The 23,833-nt window shown below is 35.1% G+C and overlaps 1 protein-coding gene across 2 annotated transcripts; it reads right to left on the reverse strand.

The window, feature by feature from the left end:
- Positions 1-1,830: 1,830 nt before the first annotated feature.
- LOC117238799 (baculoviral IAP repeat-containing protein 6) lies at positions 1,831-23,789 on the reverse strand. Of its 2 annotated transcripts, XM_033504002.1 has the most exons (51): positions 23,516-23,789; positions 22,589-22,908; positions 22,253-22,497; positions 21,840-22,179; positions 20,257-21,748; positions 20,015-20,189; positions 19,725-19,943; positions 19,213-19,636; positions 19,013-19,136; positions 18,777-18,927; positions 18,473-18,697; positions 18,143-18,397; positions 17,788-18,061; positions 17,540-17,701; positions 16,887-17,192; positions 15,707-16,003; positions 15,379-15,593; positions 15,132-15,288; positions 14,868-15,059; positions 14,560-14,774; positions 14,222-14,475; positions 13,959-14,137; positions 13,694-13,881; positions 13,471-13,615; positions 13,015-13,174; positions 12,545-12,914; positions 12,346-12,469; positions 12,103-12,267; positions 11,838-12,001; positions 11,528-11,765; positions 11,150-11,450; positions 10,893-11,068; positions 10,610-10,811; positions 10,315-10,542; positions 9,713-10,237; positions 9,369-9,639; positions 8,975-9,234; positions 8,596-8,878; positions 8,136-8,521; positions 7,921-8,064; positions 7,650-7,827; positions 7,431-7,576; positions 7,114-7,356; positions 6,807-7,025; positions 6,499-6,720; positions 5,103-6,431; positions 4,799-5,019; positions 4,470-4,709; positions 4,208-4,396; positions 4,004-4,138; positions 1,831-3,916 (listed from the first exon to the last, which is right to left on the reverse strand). In XM_033504002.1, exons 1-51 carry the CDS (start codon positions 23,700-23,702, stop codon positions 3,632-3,634), a joined length of 14,145 nt encoding a protein of 4,714 aa, XP_033359893.1. In that variant the 5' UTR covers positions 23,703-23,789; the 3' UTR covers positions 1,831-3,631. The 2 variants fall into 2 exon arrangements, with proteins under 2 accessions (XP_033359893.1, XP_033359894.1); XM_033504003.1 differs by lacking the exon at positions 16,887-17,192.
- Between the last annotated feature and the right edge of the window lie 44 nt (positions 23,790-23,833).

Below are 23,833 nucleotides of genomic sequence, written 5' to 3' on the forward strand. Positions count from 1 at the left end.
ACAATTCCTTCGGCATTCTTCACCTCCCTATATTTTTAACTATGACTTGGTTCTTGCCTTTAATTTATAATCGGAGCTTTCATGAAAGAATACTCGCCGTGATATTAACGCAAAGTCCAAAGATCAACTTACTACTGCAATTAATAGAACGTGCCGCAAATGAAATTGTAAATGGCGTAGCGGACTCCTGCTGCCGAGGAATCCGGTATGTATTCAAAACGCCTGAAACACGCGTCTCCGAATTTAAAATTAAATTCAATAGTCATAGTGAAAATTCGAAGGACAAACTTCGTCTTTTTCATCCTTGAAACACTCGAGTCAGGGATGAAGCTTCTTCTTCCTCGTCTTTCTTGTCTTTCTGCGCTATTATATCGATTTTGTTATCATTTTCGTTAGTATTATTTTAGAAAAGAATTTTAGCTTTAATTATTATTCTCGCGATATAATGATCATACCCACGTTCCAATATTCTGTATCCAGGTGTGACCAGTGACATAAAATCGTCTCCTCTAGATTTTACGCGGCAGCTGGACGATAACGGAACATCCGGCGCTTAGACACGTGACGGAGGAATACGCTAAAATAGATTGCGTTGATAGCAGTGACGGGGGACGAAGTATGCTAAAATGATTACGGATGTGCAATGACGCGTTCAACGATGGGCTTGCTCTCGGCACTGATTTAATTGTACGAAACTACTCGGCGACACGCACTCGAGCGGATGCGCACACATCTGTGCTGCGTACGCGAACTCTACGTGTCACCGTAGTGGCATCGTTTAATATAGAAACTGGCGTGTTCGTATCAGCGTCACGGATGAAATTTCATAGCATGTTACGGTGGGCAAGGTTATAAATCAAATCCACCCCCGTGTATGCTCGGCCATACGCTTTTTACCCCTTCGTGCTTTCTTTCTCCCTCTCGGCGATCGGTATTCGAGATATCATCTGTTTCCTTTTTCGTTCGATAATCAACTATGAATCTCACTTATTCCCTGAAAGGTAGTGCTCACAAAAATATTTTTAATTTATAAGATTTCAATTGTAAATATATATTTAATAAAACATATTAGTATACAGCCATCTTAAGGTATACAACAAGGTATTAAATATGGTTCCATACTGAATGTTGGTCTTTGTCAATATAATGAAATCATTCACTGCTTACATACTTTCGTGAGCTCTGCATAACTCATACTAAATCGCTTTCACTTGGCTAGTTTTCAGAGATACATCGGATGAAATTTAGACGTGATTGGACTGTAAAAGATAGAACTTCCAAACCATGCTTCAAGAGGATTCGAATTCGCATCACAGTTTTAATTTACAGTTGCAAGCCTCCTTCTAGTATATAACGGATGCACGTGTTCACCGGTTTCGTAAAATTGCAGAAAATTTAATATTTCACCGGAAAGGGCAACGCGTGAATGCAGTACGAAAGAAAACGGGAAATGGTTTCCTGCCACGGCCCCCGACCAATATAGAAACCCGTGACAAATTGGCACGGGAATTGACCGGAAAACTCACGATTTTTCTAATTTCGCTGCGAAGAATTTCGACATAAATCAGATCGCGTTTGCACTTACGGAGTTTGCAAAATGACCAGTATACGTTTCACGTGGAAAATTATCGGATAAATCTTGCTCCTTACTTACGAGAGAAGAAAAATGGAATTGGAAAATAATAATATAATAGCGATATCCCGTACGAAAATATTTGCGATATTAAATAGACATCTCAGTTTAAAAGAATGTTTCAACGTCGACAGGTGGGTGTATTCGAGGTTTTTTACGTTAGAGGGGTTACTATAAATGAACGATATAAAAGAAAGTTGAGAATAGCGTGATAATAATCGTTTATTATAAATAACTATTAACACGTTGTCCTGTCGGGTACATCATCATCTGACGAGTTTTGTTTCGCTTCGTTCATTGCTTAGGAATCCATGCAATAGTATACGTTACAATGGAGCATTTTATCCAGTTACTTAGGAATTACAAACATTTACTTTTAATGCGATTATTCGTGTGACGATTATTTACAGATAGAACGATCATCGGTACTGGCGCTGTAATTCGACCAGTAATTTTACAACTAACCGTAATTATTCGCTGATAAGAGAAATGGGACAATACTATACGAGCAGGAATCCAAGCGAGATCGCGTTTTGAATCGCGACAGCTTGGGGGATTACTGCGTCTTCGATAATGCCGGTTATAATCGTCGGTTTCTTTTTTTCCTTCTTTTTTTTTCTTAATTATATCAAATGCAACGGTATTTCAAGTTATTCGAATGTCCGTAGTTTGCCCTCTTTAATTTATGGAAAATTACTGGATTTAATACCATCTTTTCTTCCGTTCTCTTCGCTCTCAATCGGTTTGATACATTGAAATCTTCTAAAATAGAAAAAGGAAATGGAAAAGGACAATACAAAGGAAAAGATAAAAGAATGCTTGAAAGAGAAAAAAAAATGTATCGTCGCTCGATATGCAGATCTCAATTCTTTTTAAAATGAAGGCTGTTCGATATAAATCTGGTCTTCTTGTTTTTTCGATGAAGTCGTCGAAAGGAATTCGGTATTGAAAAATATGCAATCGTTTTTAAGCCGAACACGTCATACTATTATTTCCGGTAAAAAATACAATACGGACCGTAATCAATACAGGCACGATAAATATTAAATCACACTGCGCACACGTATCAAGTGCTAACTGCATGATGCGTTATAGAGCAATTTTCCGCATTGTTTTCTACTCGTAAATCGGGGGCAATGCGACGCTGAGCTAAACGATTGAGACGATTTTGCAAGGAAAAAAATACAGTGAATAGCAACGAGGAACGAAATGAAATGTTATATAACGGAAAAGCGATTCGCATAAAATTACGTCGTATAGGTACATATTCCACTCATATTTACGAGTGACTGTTACGCTGTTTTTCGCTAAATAAAGTTCATATCGTTGTTTCGTATTGTTTTGCGTTCATTATCAACATCGTCTCATTTTGCTGGAACACATGTCGTTTAAAGTCAGTCGCATTGCTATTGGGGTGAGCGGGGAGGGGGGATTACCGGCTACGTAAACGAGGAACACGTATAATAAATATCGAATAACAGTTGTTACTTATGATAATACGAAGTAGTAGAATGCAGCGTACATATAGCATAGCAGTTGCCACAGAGAGTACCTACTACGTACGAATTTGTCACATTCATACTAGATTTTATAATCACTAGATATTCCTTTTCCTTTCTTATCGATTCAGCCTACCCATTCATTTCTTTCATTCCTCCACACTCATTCTTCGTATCCATTCTACTTTACCGGTTCTTTCGTCTCGTTGTCTCTCGCGCATTTTTACTTTTTTACCGTACCTCTCATCAATATGTATCTCATACACGCACGCATACATTTATTCCCTTCGTTTCTCGGATTTTCATTTTATCGATATCGTCATGTGTTCAACGAAAAGATACAATAATCTTTCATTCACCTAATCATCCGTCAATAAACTGAAATTTGCCCATGTACTAGGATTTCCTTTCATCTTCGGTCCGTCCGTTATTTGTCCGTCATAACACAAACAATATAGACTTTTTAAAATGTCCAACAATGTCTATTAACATCCTTTAGCTATTCACACACTTTCGAAACCATCTTCTCCATCTCAACGTCCGTGTCGATGTCGTGGTGTACGTGATTACTAGCACTGGCATTGTTAATAGTATCGACAGAGTTAGTAATTGGCGTGCTGGTTGGAGGTAGCATTGTCGCTGATGGCGTGTCCAAACACGGGGTGCCAGGAGTGCTGGTAAGTTCGATCGGCAAGTCTGGTGACGCGAGTGGTTCCACCAAATCCTCTAAACCTTCAGGAGTTGGCAGTTTACTCAGTTCTTCTCTCAACAAACTGTAATGTCTCTGTAAGATAGTATAAAATAAGATTGCAACACGTTACCCTAACATACCTAAGTTGAAATAATAGCATATGTAAAACTAATTAATTACCCTTAAAGCTAATGCGTTCAAAGAAAGAGTGCGGCCGATCCTGCGATCTGATCCGTATAATTCCATATCCCTTATCCATCCTTCTAGTTGTGCAACAATTTCGTGCCTTTTTATCCAAAAGTGAGTGTGTATAACCTATAGTCGCCAAACACGAATGTAAGAATCCAGTTTTTGCATAATATGCGAATATCCAAATGTAATTACCTCTTTGAAACAAGGACATGGATTACGTATTTGATCAAGCATCGCCCACTTAGCAGTAGCCTGACAAATGTTCACATTGTACTCCAGACTAGATTGTGCCCCACTCGCCGTACCTCGTGATCGTTCGTATCCTGGTTCGTTAAAATAAGGTTCTGATACCAAAATCAGCGATTGTATTGATACTAAGACCTGTTTTAACATTTAGTTAGTTAGTGATCCAAAACGCAAACTTGATCTACGCTTTATTAATATTAACACTTACCTGCAGGAAACTACTAGTATGCGCATTCCATTTTTCTTCAGGACGACCGTGCCAAGTATTCAATACACTCAAGCAAACTTTTCCATCGTTGTACAAATTTGGGTTAAATCGTACGGTATGACGACCTGTAGTTTCTAAGTTTATTAACATCGGACTGTTAGGATAATCCGGAGGAAAGTACACGTCAAACTCGAAACACCCGTTGGCATATGGTGTTTCCTCCGGCCCTGTTATGAGTACCTAAAAAAAGAATTTCAATGTTCACAATACAAAGTATAATTAATAATTATGTTACGTTAGTTATTTGTCTCATTCATTCATGTAGTTACCTTCATTACGTCTAATCTATCTGTGTCGCACCTAACGAAAACACTACTACTGTACGACAAAGGTAGCGCTGTAGAAAGTGTGACAGCTTCTTGAGCTAATCTCTTGACCCTCATGGGGTGACTTCTTTCGCCAGCTGCTCTCATGGTGGATTCAAAATGATATGAAACAGCAAACTTATATCCACCAGCTTCTGGATTTTCAGTAATCATCTCATATGTATCTACAATTGTAAGTAATATATTAACATAAAATAATATATGTATATAAAAAATGATAAGATCTAAAAGAAACACATTTTCTTACCAAATTGTAAATTTTTCATAACTTCTATGTATCGTTGTTCGATAGAAAGCAGAGGTAATTCTGGAGCTGTGGGACTTGGACCAGGTAGTTCTTCTTCGATTCCTGACAATCTAGAGGTAGCATTTTGCACTATAGTAGCACTCTCTTGAATATCAGGGATCAATGTCGCTAGACCTTCGTCTTGCTCAGTATCGTCAGGATACTTGAATAACGTCTTCGACTTATTACTCCTAGTGCGATTAATCTTGTGAACGTACGTATCCACGCAAACTCTCATACCGGATAAAAGTGATACAACGGATGGATCGCCAGACTTTCCGCCTCTAGGTAATAAAAGCGGAACTAATTGATTCGATAAAGCCATAGCTCTGAGCAGTTGCAATACTGCTCGATACAAAGGAATGTGCCTCGCCATGTCTAACACCGAATCGTTTCTCAAATACGAAGACAGGGCTGGAAGTAAACAGGATCGGGCTAGTAGATCGGGAAAAGATGCTGGCAGTTCTCGTTGTGTTTGTCCACCGGAGCCAATATAACTTGCTAAAACTTGCAGTAATACTGTAACGTGCTCTTCTTCGGATCTCTGTCGCATCAAAGCTTGTTCGACATTCCACGACTGTTGTGTAGACCCGGTACCAAATCCTGTACCTTTCGCCCAGTACAAATGCGAATTATCGTCGCTACGTCCTGCTTCACCCTGGTTGCCAACTACTTTCTGCTCCGAATTTTCGTTCTGATTCGTTTGGTGGGTAAATACGGCTAAACAATTCAACAACAGAAGCATAGCACCCACTTCGATGGTTGTTTTACGTAAAAGAAGACCATCGTCTGTGGTCGCAGGTGTAGCATCAAGTAATTGCTTTAACACTTGGAATGGCAAGGTTGGTAACAACGCAGCCAACGGTGACGTTAAAACGTCTCCACCTTCGCCATCGTCCGAAACGCCTAATGCAAGACGTAACAAACACTGTGCTCGTTTTCGGTCTCTTAATAGTACTTCCGCATAACCTGGAAGTCTGAGGAACAAACCAAAAGCAGCAAGGGAATGTGGTGGCACGTAAGCAGCTGGTGATGATGCCCATGAAGAAGAGTTATTTCCACTTTCTTCCACGACTTCACAAGCATCGTCGCTGATTCCTAATTTGACCCACTCCTCGTATGTTTGTTCTGGCGAAGGTAACGGGACGGGTGGTGGTCTAGAATCCGGATACACAAGCGGTAAATGTCGAGCTAACACCGCTAAACCACCACCTGCGCTGAACACTCCTAATGAACTTTCTATGCTTCTATAATTTAATAACTCGCTGTCGTTTTGTTTCGTTATGTCATCTGGAAGATAAGAGAACAGTTATCTATAAACGTTCCTCCAAACTAATGACTTTCACTTAATACGTACCTTTTGAATCTTTATTACGTTGACGCAATATAAGATGCAAACAAGGTTCTGATAAAGATATTCCGCTATCTTCGGCAATAGCCAAAAGCTGAGCAATGGTCAACTGCGGTGGTAAAGGAGTATTTGGACGTGATGAATGTATCAAATATTGTTGATTAGTAGGATTGGTAGAATTCTGCTGAACATTATTAGTCGATGTTTTGCTCGTACTAGCCGCTCCGTCTATTAATACGAAATTTCAAGTAGTATAATTAAAATTTGCTCATATGTCATATATTATAATATATCATAAATAACGAATGACTTGCCAGAATTTATTCGCGACTTTCTTATAACAGGACCACGAGCTTGTGATCTGTTAGATGCCTCTTTAGCCCTCTTGTCTTTCGCTGTATTTCCCGCAGCTACGCTAAGAGTATCTACTATGAAAGCCATACCAGATTCCCAAAGCTCTCTAGATCGATTATTATTCGTTCCAGTTTCATTACCCTTATATGTATTTGGCAACAATAAAAAAAGCCATGTACCTTTGAAAAACATTCCAAATTTTATTAGAATCATATTGAGCATATGATTATTACTAATTGAAGAAAAGAATACTGAAACTTAACTCACCAGAGACTTGTTGTAATATATCCGCAACGGTTGATTGAGTAGACATGTACAGTAATTGATGATAATGACCGAGCGGATGAGCTGGATGCGGTGGCATAGCCAACATGCTATAATTGACTGCTGTATTTGAAACTTTCATCGGTGCATCGGAAGTTACAGACACTAATACCTTTTCACCTTCCAATAATAATTGCAAAATCAGTCGTCTCGTGAAACCCGAAATTCCATGAAGATAGCGCACATCTGTCCGACAAAAATGTTGTATACTACATGAAATAAAATAAATCTGAACTAAATTAAAAATAATCGTCTCTTACTGGAAGTTGTTCGTTGTTGAGAAATAACGTCGGTTAATAACTCGGCTAATAACTTTTGATTTTCAAGATGACACCAACAACACCTAGATAAAAATTTAATCATTGCACTTTCTAATGATGCATATGATATACTTGTTTTAGAACATCTGTAAAATAGAAATCTTTTTAGTATCAAATTTTCTTTTATATTTGTACCATAAATAAAGTGTGTATAACTACCTCAAAGAGGATAAAGATGGATTTTCTACGGGTCGATTACTGAGAAGTGAAAGAAGGGGTAACCAAAATCCACGTCCTTCTTTACCAAGCCAATCACGCATTCTACCTTCCGAGCAGACAAGGGTCAAAAATTCTAACACCATTGCTATACTTTCCGGTTCTGTCATACACAACTCACCTAAATAATGATCATCATAATACCGTTTATAAAGATTGTAAAAAAAAGTTATTAGATTGTAAAAATTACAACTTTTCCAAATAACACACTTACCAACATAATTATTTGTATCCATGGAACTTTCACCAGCTTTATCATTATCAGTTAAACTTCCTAAGTTACTTTGACAGCTACCCTTCGTTGATATTCGTCTACTTTGCGGTTGCTCTGGTCGTGAACTTTCCAGATTACAAAAATCTACATAGAAGTATTGCCCTTTAGAAATTTGTCCAATTCTAGAATAATAATCTCACAAAATAATCTCTCACCGATAATTAACATTGTCAACGAAGTAGGAAGTCCAGAATCAATCAATTGTTGAATACCCGGTGGAGACCGAGCGGCTGCAGCTACAGTAAGCAACTGCCCTTCTGTTAAATTTAATCGTTTATATTCTGATAACACATAACGATAGTACCATTCTTCGCCATTAAATTCACTCTTCCTATCATCTGTTTGACTCTCTCTTTCCTTACGATCATCCGATATAGATGCAGAATGATCTGTTGCCATATTAGGTACCAAAATTCGTACTCTTTGAAGAAGCAAAGGGAATAATGAGGGTCTCACGTAGCAAAACGCACAAAGAGCAGAATCAATCGCCTGTTTTAAGGCAGAACTCGTTCCCAAAACCAAAGTCCACTGATACAAAGCACTAATTGAAAAGATAGCTTATATTAAAAACTATCAAATGGAAAAAAAATTAAATATATCGAGAATACAACTTACTTAAAAAGTTCGTCGGTCAATAAAGCCTGTAAATCATAATTAAGATTTTGCTGTTGATGTGCTTCCCATATAATAGAAGACACACAATGAATATATACAGCAGGCGGATTAATAGCATTAGGACCATTACTGGGCCGAGAAATTCCATTTACTGCTGATGCATGGAGCCACGATAACACCGCTGTCATACGAGCTTCCGTGCAAGAATCTTGAATGGAACATAGTTGCTGCAATAATTCTACAACCAATTGGACAGTTGATGTTTCTTGTGTAGTTGTGGCACCTGTAAAATACCAACCGGTTCGATTTCAATTCATGTATTCAGAAAAATACACTTGAAAAAAAAAAGAAAAGAATCGATTCCCAAGAAAAGCAGTACCTTGAAAGAAAGAAGTAGACCTGTTGTTGAGTAAAAGACCAATGAGTCGAAGTCCAAGCTCTCGAGAATGTAAGCCTAGTTGCAAAAGAACCCTCTCCAGATTGGGAGTAAAAAGAGATGGTGCTGGGAGTAACAGAAGATTACAACATGCCTCAACCAGTCCTTCAACTGAAGCCGCAGAATTAAGCACTTTAACAGCAAGATTGCTGTTCAACGTGCTTACGGATAGACATTGATGCAACAATCGCAACCAACCCAAGCTAGACAGATACGTTAAATTGATACGTAAAATTGTATTTGGACTGATGAAATCATAGAAGTGTTCGCTTCACAGTGAATACGATTGAAAATTATATCAATAAATGTACGATTTAGGCAATCAGTAAATAATTACCTTGTCTTGGTAAGTTGTTCTTCGTCTATTGTATCGTGATTCGTTTTTATTTCACCGAATGCTGTGGTACCTAATAATCTAATCTGACTTAAACTTATATTTCTTGAGTCGCGCGGCTTGTATAGTCGTACAAGTACAGATGTTGCTACTTCTGGCTGAGATAAAGTGATACGAATAAATGTCAAGCCTGCCGTAGGCATCGGTGGACAAACAGGTGTTAGAGGACTGTTACTTTCTCTCGAAACTTCGATAGCCACAGCCGATGGACACGCTATAAGATAGTAATATTATAATATCAAAATATAGCATGTACTGTCCATTAATATTGTGTTTATATATCTTACTAGCTAAAGACGTAAGATGCGGTTGAAGTTCCACTTTTCTCAATAATATAGCACAAGGTAAAGTGATCGCAAGATCAACCCATGCCTCATCAGGGAAACAGTGATATAACCATGCAGCTGTCCTGGCTCGCTTATGTGGCGTGGAATTTTGTATGAGAACATCTGCCGGTTGTGCAGCAGGATTAAACCAAGATATAATACCCAAAGGAGCAAAGTTTAATAATCCATCTTCATAAGTCTCTAGAGTATTCATGGACTTTTTGCTACTTGAAGACGCTACTGGTAACACATTAGGAACATTCGAAAGATGTTCCATTACTAATGCAATCACATCAGGCGAAGCAGAGTTAGTGTTGCCACTGTTACTTGATTTTACTAAATTTTCACAAAGTACTTTCACTCCACCCATCGCTGTAAACATTGCCAATGATACTTCATTGTCCAAAACCCTTAAGATATACCAAAGAAGAGGCTCTGACAATTGCATAACACCCAACTGTCGATTTAATTCTCTTTGTTCACATGCTGCAGAAAATATAACATATTAAATATGAAAACATGTTCCTCCAGAAATTGAAATTCCTGAAAATAATGTGACTTACAAGAGGAAAGGTATTGATAAAGTGGATTGAGAACTAAAGAGCGATTGCTTGCTTTTTTAGTAAGAGTAGTCAAAAGTTGAAATGTAGCGTCTGGTATCGAAGCGGGATCACCAAGTTCAGTTGCTGTTCCTGCACCAGCACTTTCACCTAAAAGCATAGCTAGAGATGAACCGGTACTATGGCCTAGAGCTCCTAGCAAACGCATCATGGTAGGTTCATGTTGCAAAACTGAAAATCATAACATTTCATTAATTAATATTTGATTAGAACAAGCTTATTGCATTTTGATACATACCCGTATCTGCAACACATCGTACACGAGGTTTATTAGATGTACATTGTTGTAAGCGTGATGAAGACTGTTGTTCTGCAACTTTACTTTCATCCGTTTGTGAAATATTTACTTTCATTTGAGTATCATTGATATCAATATTTGCATCGAAATTTGTTTCACATAGATCGATTCTTATTGGGCCGTCAGATCGACCTGGGCAGGGCTGGAAATATAAAATATTGTAATATGAAAATAAATTCTAGATATCTATTCGATATGAAACATTTTAAACAATAATGTGTACCTCTGGTAAAGGTGTTTGAATAAGTCGGTATACTAATTTAATAAGAGCTACGACTAAAGTATCCCATGATGTAGGATGATCTTGTCTGGTATCTCCACCGAATACACAAGCAAATAAACTTCCAAATCCTCCAGATGAATTTGCTAAATCACCAGTGCCACCACATTGAGCTCCAACTGTTATAAAACAGGAAAATGGAAAATGGAACTATATGACAATTCAGTAATATGATACTTTATATTGGTTCATAAAAGTACCTTCAGAACCCCTAACATAAGTAGAAACTAGCACTCCAACGCATTCTGTTATACTCATTGCAGTTCCTAAATCTGTGTTGGTAAAATTTAGATTTGTTAAGGATGTTATAAGTTTGTACTGTGCGTCTAAGGGTCCTCTTCTTGTAGACAGAGCTCCACCAGGTTGTACAAGTTGATATACTACCCATAGCAAGAGTTCCTTTAATGCATTCCCTAAAGTACTGCCAGGCGTAATCACGTCGCATCTCATTTTTAATCTAACTAAAAAATATTGTAGTGCTTGGCAAACAGTAGGTCCAGCCTAAAATTCATATATTGAAATACAAAATTACAGAATATTGCAAAGTATCTAATATTTGAGAAGGCATATCAACATACCATAATATATTGTTTGTCCATAGCGTTAACATTTAATCCGCTTCCAGAAAGTAAACGCAAAAGCATAGGACCCATGTTACGTTCTTTTACAATACATCCGGCCATACCACCCAGAAGACCCTCTAGTGGTTGTCTACTATTTGCAGCTTCTGCAGGATTTGTCTGTAACGGTTGATTATTTGCCAGAGTCAAACATTGGAGAGCGAGACACCAAGCTCGTAAAGAAACTCCTGGATGCCTACAAATTGATTTTTATTACTGAAAACTTCAAATAAAAAATGATTATTGTTAAAATGAATTTTGTATTTACCAAGATAATGCAGATATAAGATTTGAAATAGCTGTTGAACTTAAAGGTATAACAGGTGTAAGTGAAGGATCAAATTGATTTGGGGAATTTGATTGTTCTGTAGAAGCATCTAAATTCAATGTTAGCCAAAGTTGAAGGATAAGTTCCAGATTTGTTTCCACGCTCTGTTGCGAAATAGAAATAATTTTTAGTTTACCCTTTAGTTCACTGGGTATAAGTAATGAATATTATATGAGTAGTAGCGTTGCTGCTTAATTAATATTACCTGTAAATATAATTCCGCGAATATTTTGTCAAAACATCTCGTTAACATTATTAAACTCGAAAAAGTTGTGTCAGGCGAGTTCCAAATGTCTTGACTTCTCTCATTCCAGTTAGGTTCTGCTTTGGAAGTTGATTGTTGAGGATATCGACTTGACTCTGGTGGAACCTTTTATATAAGAAAATAAAAATAAATTTTATCCAAATTGTGCTAGAAATAAATATAAATTAAACATCACCAACTTACATGTATTGTGGTACTTATACTATAAGGTAAATTATACATGCTGAACATAGACAATATCCTTAGTGATAACTCTATTCCCATTTCCACCCCATATTCCAATCTTGCATCCATTGCCAAAGAAATCCTATAAAAATTTTCAGTTAATTTAATATTTCGAACAGTTGGATTATATTCAAGTATTTACATATATATTACATACCCAGATATGTCTACATTCTTAGGTAATGGATGACCTTTCTTCAACGTATTTCTACCACGTTCTAAAATATCATCTAAGAAATCTTCAAATTCACTGTCATCAGACTCTAAAAGGGAAGGCAAAAATCCATTGGACTTTGATGTTGATGCAGCTGCAGACATCACCATTATACCATCTTGAGCATCTTCTTCTCCTTCACCTTCCGCAAATCCTTCATCATTACCAAGTGGAACAGTAGTATTACTTGTTTCAGCAGCACTAACATATTCTTCTTCTGGTGTTCGACTCTTTTCCGTAACAAGAGATTCGAAGTTTTCCTCGGAAGGACTTCCTTCATGAGTAGAACACGTTTTTGGAATTAATTTTCCACCTGCAAAAAGATTAATGAAGACCAAAAAGAAAAATACATATAAATAATAGATATTACAATCGTATTTCAGAGTAGTAATGCAATAAAAACTGTATTATACCTTCTAATAAATCCTGCAAAAGGCACGAAACTGCATGCGAAGACCAGGCCGCGTCAGAAGTACCCGTTGCCAATCTGACTAATTTTAGGAGCTGTTCTTCACTCATAAGCTCACACAAGCTAATTGCAGGACGTGTAGATATCACTAGCCTAGCGACTACCTATATGGTACATGATACAATAATTCAAACAGTTGCCCCATAAAAAGCATAAAGCTTATTATATATTAAAAATTATCAACTATATCTACAAGCTAGTAATGTTTTGATTGTAAATCATAGTACTAAGCATTGGTACAAATAGAGCATTAATGAACTAATTTTATCAGTTATATTTCGTTTATAAATAAATAATATATAATGAAGATAAAATTTATAGTACTTTTTACATCAAAAAAGAAAAAAGGAAACAAAACAAAAACTCGACAAATACATATCATATTTTTGAATTTCCTTACCTTGCAAGCTAATAGGAACATATCCACATTAGCAGAATTATATAAAATAAGAGCAATGAGCCCACGTGCAACAGGCAAAACATGTTGATGTGATAAGTTGGATATATATTCAACATCCGCGTCCGTTGTTTCCGATTTACTGGAACTTATATAATACATTTAAGTTATTATAAAATCTTAAAAAGAGATAGATGAAACTGTTATATAAATTTCCATTACAAACCTTGCGTTTGCTTGTGATTGTAAACTACGGGAAGTATGTTGTGTATCACTTTTGCGAATACTAAGAATATCTTTGAAATGCTTGGCAGAATTTTGTCTTAATGTTTTCTTAAAAAACTGCTCCTGCGATTTTAATGTTGCTTTCATTTTATTACACAATGAAGCAGTATGTGAAAGATTAGTCCACCCCTTTAAAATTCATACAACATATTAACTCCTTAAATGCTTACTATATTTATTACTATAAGATGAGAGTACTTTCATACCTGCGATGACGTATGGAACACTTTTTTTGCTTGCTCTAACTCTTGAAGTTGTTGCTTGTGATGCATTATATGTTTCTGTAATTTTTTACGATAACTAAAAGTCAGAGAACGATTGGCATTACCGTATTTCCTCTGCATTGCAGATTCTCCTTGAATAAATTCCCAGCGAGATGATAAACCTTGTAAACGAATTTTTATGATAATCAACATTTAAAATATTGGTACTACCATCTATATGAAATATCCACGCGTATATGTAGTACCTTGTTCTTTAGTTTTTTCATTATTCTCTTCCAAGCAAGTAGGTGGTATCGCTATAGTATCCAAACATACTGACAGGAAAAGCAGTACCCAGCCAATAAGTGTTACGTCCAAGTGATTTGTATCTGATGTTTGAGGATTTGACAATGGTGCCAATAATTTGCCTAACGTGCGAACCATAGCATCTATTACAGAAGATCTATTGACGCCAGCAATCAATGATTTACGTCCGAGAAGTGTTAGCAAAATAAATACTCTAAAAAATTAAACAAGGAATTTCCGATTTATATAACGTTTTTAATTTTTATTAAAAAGTTCTAAACACTACATATTGTCGTACCTGTCTTGTGGAAATATGTGCGTAGACGACGACGAATAGAGATTAATTAAAACATTAGACAAAAAATTTCCCCACCAAGGTTGATGACCAGCCATACGTGTTAGAAGTGCAACCGCTTGTAGTTGTAAACGCGGAGCTGGTGTAACAACACAAATCGAATGAAAAAACTTTTCACAAACGGTTGGTGTAAAAACATCGCATATTGATAACGGTATCTAAAAGAAAAAGAAAAAATATATATATACAAAATTCTAAACGATCATAATGTCATATATACAATTATAGTACATAAAAATTAAGAAACATACGCTAGGTATTGGACCAATTTCATATACTGCAAACAGTAGAATATCGAGTAAAGTTTCTCCAAGGGCTCGCAATTTGTCAGTAGGTGCATTCGCTAAAGACATTGTAGGTATGGTTCGAGAACCTTTCCACGATTCCAATCGTCTCCATACACCTCGGACAACATTTAGTTGATGTTGAAACATTACGCATTCCTATAATATTCAACATGTACATTTTTTATGCATGTAATGAGTCTTTATATTAAAATACTTAATTTAACTTACTTGATAAGTAGCCAATATTTTTGCAGATGGCTGTTCTTTATTTTCATTAGGTACTTTATTAAAAGAAAGATAGTGTTGCATATGCATAACATTAGTAGTTTCTGAACACAACAGTGGATCTAATAGGCTTTTTAGTTTTTCAGTAGCTAGGCTAAATCTAGAAGAATAAGAGAATAAATGTTAATCATAAACTGTATAAAACATAATAAACAAAATTTATACTTCCAAACAAATATATTGTAAGTACCTGCACTGCACATCTTCTGCAAGAGCTGACAATATATTGCACTGCGTATTGATAGTAGCTTGCACATTAGAATCAAAGGTGTTGTCGCAAGCTACTGAACTACTATTTAATTCCGCATAATCTTCTCCAGGTAAGACCATCATGTGCCCATAGAAAATTCCTAATGGAATTTTACACATTGTAGGAGACATTCCATACCGACCTATGATTATAATCTGAAAGCAATAAGACAATTTTTTGTTATAATATAAATGAGTAAATAAATTAAGCTAAATGAAATGAATAAGTTCTTTTATTATAATAAAATATAGTGAATATTATTAAATACCTTTAGATATCTACAAACAGGTGGTGGTTGAAGATCACATACAACCAATGACCTATTTCCAATATCACCAGCAACAATGAGTCGTGTACCATCAACTTCTTCCTTTTTTGTCCATATATCTATAGACAGTGATGCTAAATCACTGCAGCAAGGAATAATCAAATCCGTAAGTAATACAGGTGATCCAAAATCGAGAATAACAAATCGGCGAGCACCAGAATGCATTCGATCGACCACCAGTGCCTGTTGTGGTGGCCAACACAATAATCTTCCCCATGGGAATGTAACATCTTTTCGCTGTAATATATACAGATAATAAAGAGAGTTCTTTAATAATATTTATTTTGATAATTGTTAAACATCTACTTCGTTTCTACTTTGTTATGAAATGGATCATAATCATTCAAACAAATACATGAAAATGCAAAAATAAATCAGTTCATCTTACAAAACAGTACATTAAGACTGAATATTTGTAAGAATTAGAAATTTGGGTAAAATCATTTTTTTAGATATCGCTCTATACAATTCACTTCCACATTCCATACATTTCATGGCAGAAATAATTTTTTTATTCAAGTTATTCCTATATTCTTACCCAAAATTTCATGGTGTAGGAGGGAATATATGCGTTTATATATAACATTAAAAGCATTAAGTAGGAATCAATTCTACATGTCTCATTTAATTAAATCTATAAAGCAAAAGTGTATGCGCCCGCGTGTAAGTGTGTTTGTGTATGTGCGAAATAAAACTGGAAACGATATTATATTTGCAAAATTAAATCATGAAAGTAGATGTAGACAACCTCGTATCATTAAAATATTTGCGCGTGCATGGAAATCAAAACAAATCATTCAGTACAATAAGACCTGTGTAACTGGATAGCGTTTTTATCACACCTATGTTTTATAAATCTTGTAGATAAATATAAATGGGAAAATGTGCAATATGATAATATAATATGAAAATGACATTTATGTTAAATGCATGGTATCCTAAGGCTGTCATGCAATTTGCAATTTATGTATCTAGCTTTGTATCTGACAATTAACGAAATTATATAAACTCAGTTACAAACAGCATATTAATAAAGCTATAAAAATTTATGGTAACGACAGGAAATCGTCGAACTGAGAAACAGAAAGAAAAAGTGCAATTTTTCATCTATGTAATCTACCTTTTTAGAATTGCTGTCTTCAACTTTGTTTATAGTAGTATTGATATTTTGTACAGACGATTTTTCTTTCGTTACAGTAGAACTTAATATACGTGAAGTAGACATATCATTTTGTGTATTATGCCATGTCTGATTGTTGATAGGCATATCGTTAGCTTCATCACAGTCTGATTGATCATCAGGTGTGAATATCAGTTGTGGAGCAGGGTTCTTTAACATTCTTCCTGTACATAGACTAAGTAGATCGCTTAACATAGGTGTTGGCTTAGCCTGAACATCTGCTCCTAACGATCCAGCATCCAAGTTCTACAATGTACAATGATTTCTATCTAGATTATGTTTCCTCTATTTGAAAAAACATCTATACCATTTAGGTTTAATGTTCAATGCTAAATGATTGTAACAGCTTTAACCCTTTTAATTAAAAAGCAGAAATTGGTAAACTCCCTGTTTCGTTTTACCATGTTGCTTTGTAGATAATGTTTGTTTGTTTTTACTAATGTGAGTATTGTCACGTTTACATCAAATTTGAAATAATTGCATGCTCCATGAAATCGTTAGATTTAGAGTGTAATAGAAAAAGGAAAACAGAAAAGATGTAGGAACTGTTGATATATTAATATAAAAAAGGTAGATAGATTACGAGAACTTACGTAAGTGTGATGAATAGTTTTGATGTCAGGTACACCATTGTTATTTGTAGCTGTGCCATCATAAAGAGGTGCTCCAATATTACTTGTATTCATGCATGGGTCAATTTTCTCCATCTTGGTACCATCAGAAGCAGCAAGACAAGTGAAATGGAGAGGCTCAACCTGAGGTTTTACAATTTTTATCCATTTTTGTAATCAAATATTATTGATATGCTATATTCTAGTTCTTCATAATATCAATAAATCACCTCTAAAAGTCCTTTCATATTATGATTAGCACATAAAGCCTTCAACTTGCTAGATACCACAAGTTCACTAGTTGGATGTGTAGGCAGTGTAAGTAGGTCCCTCAAATCAATAGCATCCTGAGAATACATGGAACTTGATGAAGCAGCTGACGGTCCCGTCTGTTCATTAGCTACAGCTGACACATATGTGGGAGGTATAGGACTATATTTGGGAGGCATCGGCGATTCCAAGTCGAACAATTCGGTCTCAAATGGAGAATTATACAAACCAAATCTATAAAAAATTGGAAACTTCTGTTGATGTTGTATTAAATCATTTCAATAAAACATATTACATTAAGATATTTAATCATACCTTGTCGCGAGTAATAAATGATATGGATTTACACGATTCGATATTTCAGCAGCTATTTGTTGTATTAAAGAAACACATTGTTGAGCAATACTGTGATTTCTATCTCGTATTAAAGTTCTATTTATTAATAATTGTAGCCAACGTAGCGAACCAGCCCATTCAACTTCTACTATTGATGGTAACAACATTACTAAAACAGACACCAAAGCTTCGTCGAAAGATTGAGATGGAGGATCATTCAAATTATAAAAACCACTGAAAACAATTTGTAGCATTATAGAATAAATTTTACGTATTATTTACGCAAAAGTTATTGCATCGTTAACTTACATATTACAAAGCATAATTAATTTTATACACTTGTGCGCTATACTTCGACCAGCATGCAAAAGGCAAGTTCTTAATAAATTAGATAGCCGTGCTTGTACTGAACGAATTGTTTCCAACTGGAAACTTTTTATTTCGATATTATTTTGATTGTTACGAAGTCTCGTCAATCTGATAGAGGCTATCCATACAAGAACATCTAATGCCAGTGATTGTGCAATAGGCGATCTGTAACATTTCAATGTGTTATAACGTTATGCGTATAATAAATATAAGTAATACCATTTATAATTGTTATAAAACTTACTTGTCAAGCGTCTCTAAACAAGCAACACTTAATAAATTTTCAAAGCAACTTTTAGATTCTAGCATAGCGCATCGCTGCGCCCTTTCATTTGGTATATTAGTAGGATATACTGTTCGAACGGTAATTGATATTTCATAAATACAATCACAACCTTAAATAAATATGGAGAAAAAGGAATTAATCACAGGAGTTGATATATATATATATAATAAATCAGTAAGAAAAATTGTACCTACCGATGTAAACGTCTAATTTCTTATTACTTGTACCTTCTACAAATCGACGCACTTCGACTATCCTCAACTTTTTAGATGTAGGAGGTTTGTTGTCTGATGAGTTTGTTTTCGATTTTGGCGTTGCCTAGAAATAAAGGAAAATGACATTTATCATGTATATTGTATTTAAATTTCAATACGCACTTTAAATAAGTACTTACATTATCTTTCGTAGGATCGATTAGAGCCTTCATATGAACAAGAAGCGTTCTGGCTTTAGAACGGAACAATTTTGGGCTAGTCAGTGTAACACAACCAGAACGCCAAGATAAGTCCAAACTACGATGTAAATCAATCGGTCCACATAAAATCTCCGTATTATGTTGCCGCTGAAACTCCTCTGTGACCACAGGATTTTCTCCCTTCTGCTCATTACCTATGTTAAAATCTATTCTTTCATCCACAGGAGTTAATAAAGGCTCATGATGACCAATTCTTTTAATATTTTGCTTTAGTAAAGTAATTTGAATTGATGGCAATTCTTGACAAACTGAATGCAAACTGTACCGTACATCTACATGACCAATACGTCCTGCAGCACTTCGAGGGAGAGTCAATTCAAATATGTGCTCGTCCCAAGTATTTCTATAATTTATAAAGTAATCAACAAAGATAAAATATAAAATAAAATTATACCTTCTAAATATCTGTATATATCTATATTTATACATACCGTTCATTATGTAAACGCCATGTACGGGTATGGTGTTGATCTTCTGACTGATGAAAATGCTGGGGATGACGACGCTGTCGTTGAGCTTGCATCATTTCATTCCAACAAGGAGGAACGGTAGCACCATATGCAGGAGAGTGATGATCAAATCGTGTCAATTCATAAAGAGAACGTAAATCCGAATACGAGAAATTCAATTTGTGCGAAATTAATTGGTCTCTAAAAAAATATAATATTTCATGTTTTAAAATATTTTTACATAGTTATTTTAATTTCATCTTTAATCTTACTGAAAACTAGATGACGTTGACGTGCTAGGAATTGTACTTTTATTACTACTTTCTTCAGTTGTCATCATATTAATATCCTCAATATCCTCTTTGTCTTCCATGGAATCTTCTTCATCTGCAGTAATAAAAAAGTGAAGAGCGCCATCACTTGTACATGCACATAATCTCTCTAAGCCTGGAAAGATTATATTGTACAAAAATAAAAACTATTAATAGAAATATGAATAAATATTACAACTTACTGGTACAATAAGTTGCAGAAACAAACTTTTTGCCTTCTACTCTTGCTTCGGTAATAGTTTTTAATGAATCTAAATTTAATACTCTGATAACACCATCTCTGCATACTAGAGCTACTTGTCCTATAGGTGCTGATGCACTTGAATTACTAGCAGAATTTCTACTAAAATTTTCATCAGATGGTGTATATTTATTTTTCTCTTGAAGAGGTAAAAACACATGTTCAACAGGAGCTTCATCTGCAGATAACTCTCGTTTTGCTACTGGTTCAGAAAATACTTTTACCACTTGCCCCGAAAAATCCAAAGCATACACAAGTAAAACGGTATTTATATTATTTATATCATCAGGTATTTTACCATTTATTAGTCTATCAGACTGTGTATCATTATGGTCCCAATACACATAACCTTTCTGTGCGAAAAATTCGCTATCTTCATCGATATCCATCTGATTATTATTTGAAATTAACGAATCTGTGTTATCTGTTGTAGGACACATAGCAACATACAAATGTCTTCCATCTTTAGATGGTTCAATGTGTGTAATTTTAACAAAATCAGGGGCTTCAATACGTAATGTCTTTATAACAACTGGTTCAGTCTTTGTTATTTTCATAATATCCAAACTTTTCTTATTCGCAGTTGTTAGATCAGATGTTGATGCAAAATGTTCTGGACCATTTATAGGATTAAAATTGGCATCAAATGAACTGGATGTTGGGGGTACTGTGATACCAATTGGATTTGAGTAGATCCCATTGGAAGATGATGCAGTAAGAGCAGATGTTGGAAAAATACCATCAAAATGTGGACCAACTACCTCTGAATCTACATCCTCTATTACTGGAACTTCATAAAAAAATTTACCAACCAAAAATTCTTGATATAAATTTTCTTGACGTTCACCGTTTGAACTAGCACTGGTGCCTGTTCCAGATAATGTCTTTTTAGCCTTAGAATCCTTAGTATTATCTTCTTTAATTGATTGTGTTGCAATTTTGTGATGAAAATCATAAAATACTAAATAGTGCAATCTTGATGGTGTGTATTTATCACCTGCTACCTTCATTATATCTAAAGTGTCACTGGTAGCACTATTTACACTGTTCATTGCACGAACGAGAGATGATGAAGCTAGATCTGCTGAAGTAGCCCACACATTTTCTAAAGTCCTTAATTGTGATGGATTACTAACTGTCACAGTAACAGCACACACTACACATGGCCTGATTTTAGAGTCTGATGTCTCTACAGGTAAAAGCGTAGAACCAGATATTTTTGCTTCACTGTTTTGAGATACAGGAGAACCTACTACAGACAATGCTGTGACTTGTACTTTATGAGAACCTGGATGCTTAAAATCAGAAAGGGAATCTGCTTCTGAATTAAGTGTCCTTAAATATGATGTCAAATTTCTTGTGGAACCAAACTGAATAGAGTCTTTATTATTTATTTCTTGATCTATAGGAGCCACATAAAATGATACCTCCCTCTGTAAAAAATACATTAGATGAGAATACTTTTACATGAAAAGCATCAATTAACATGTTATTATTATCATTGTTATAATTATTATATATTACCTTTAATTGATTTGTTACATTCCAGACATTAATAAAACCTCCACTGGAAGCTGTAGCTACAAGGCCACTGACATTTGTAGTGCTAATTACATCTACAGTATCACCAGCCTCACGTGCAGGAGCAGTAGCAAGGATAACAGACAAAGGAACATTTTGTGTATATTCTCCTTTGACAAATGGACATGCTGGAGAATGACGTTCATGTTCTGACCAAGGTTCGTCTGTTGGTTCCCAACAAACTAAACACACATTACATGTAAAACACATTATCCTATCGTCACCTGTTGCATTTGGCTGATGATAAAAACCAGCCTGAGCCATTTGATCTGGTAAAGCCCATCTAAAGAACAATATACATATGATAAATCTGTTCAATTATTATCCAATAAAAACCAATGATTTAAGTGTTATACTTGTAATTCATGTGTGGCCATTTTGAAAAAGTATCTCGACGTGTAGCTTCACTAAACATTAATGCTTTATCAGCAGGACCTCCTTCTAATGGCAGACCTGGTAATAGGCCATTTAATCGTTCATTAATGGCAGAAGCAATTGGCAATGCCGGAATATATCTGCTTAATCTCTTCAATTCAGTTACTAATCCTGAACACACAAGTTTCAGAGAACTGTGTGGTAGTTCCAAACATACTGTATTCCACTGTTGAGAACAAGATAAATTAATATTTAAATAAATATTAGTTCATTCAGTAGTTCAAAATTTTTGGTATCTATTTATTTGTTATACATACTTTTTGGGCCTTAATTCCCTTTTTCTGGTTTGCTTCTACTGTAAACGTTTTACTTATTAATTCATCTTTTACTTCTTGCACATGATCTATTCCTGGTAACTCTACACATCGTAGACACTGATATAATAAAGTAGCTTCAGAAAACAATAACTCTAATTTTACAATTTCTTCACTTCTTGAAACAGGTGTTTGTAAAAGAGTGTCCAAAAAGAGTACACCATTATAATCACTACGTACTCCAATTCCTCTTCCATCTGTATATAATATTTTATCTACACCATTTGACAAATATGTACCTTGAAGTCTTCCATTTAATTTTCCTGTAAAAATAAAAATTATTATATCTAATTACTTTAATCTATTAAAAAAGATTAAGCAAACAGAATTTATTTTTTTATCAAAGGTAAACTTTAAAAATATCAACAAAGACAACACAAAAAACAAAGACATTTATGTAGCACTATAAAATAAATATCAATAGATATCTTGTACAATCTACATTTTCAAAAATTATTATTACATAATGATTGATACAATTGTAGAAGTTGATATACTTCTTATAAAGACTACAAGACTTTAATCAATCAACAAATAGCAAAAACATCTTCCCCAAAAAGAAACATGATTGTAAATGGAGTAATAATAGGAACAGTTTAGAAGATAGTCAAATGACTCTAAGAACTTGGTTATATCTCAAACGGTGACAAACAAATGATAACGATTAGTTAATAATAAAAATTGATCATATTAAAATCAGTGAGATTATACAAGTTTGAGTCACGCCTGACGTTTTGTACGCGTATACGACCTTGACCATGAGGCGTGATTGAATATTACAAATCAATTACCTACAAGATTTTTAATATAATGATTTATCATGGATATGAAATTCTCCTTTATAAGAAACAAACGAATCGAAATGCTTACCGGATAAAGAACTTTTTTGCAAAATTACTCCTGAGTTGACATCAAATACATATACTTGCGCACTGCCAGTGGTAATTAGTAACACATTTAGATTAGCATGATAAATTATACTTTTACACTCAGTATCCACATTTAAGTAACCGTCTTCCTTTAATAACCACAGATCATCATCAGCCATTTTGCTCATACAGATTACAATTCTCAAAAAATTTGCCTAATGCGCGAACATCACAAAAAACATGGCGTACTCATCACCGCCATCTTTGAGTAGAACGTCAGCAAATCGCTCTGAAGTTAGCTAATAACCGTCAAACGATT

This window comes from Bombus vosnesenskii, unplaced genomic scaffold (genome assembly GCF_011952255.1).
Source record: "Bombus vosnesenskii isolate JDL3184/JDL3185 unplaced genomic scaffold, Bvos_JDL3184-5_v1.1 scf7180000013607, whole genome shotgun sequence".
Classification (NCBI taxonomy): Eukaryota; Metazoa; Arthropoda; class Insecta; order Hymenoptera; family Apidae; genus Bombus; species Bombus vosnesenskii.

Coding starts and splice junctions, on each gene's coding strand:
- LOC117238799 (XM_033504002.1), bottom strand. CDS start 23,702: ATGAGCAAAATGGCTGATGATGATCTGTGGTTATTAAAGGAAGACGGT. Junction 19,137..19,212: donor TCGATCCTACGAAAGATAAT/GTAAGTACTTAT, acceptor CTTTATTTCTAG/GCAACGCCAAAATCGAAAAC. Junction 4,397..4,469: donor ATACTAGTAGTTTCCTGCAG/GTAAGTGTTAAT, acceptor ATGTTAAAACAG/GTCTTAGTATCAATACAATC.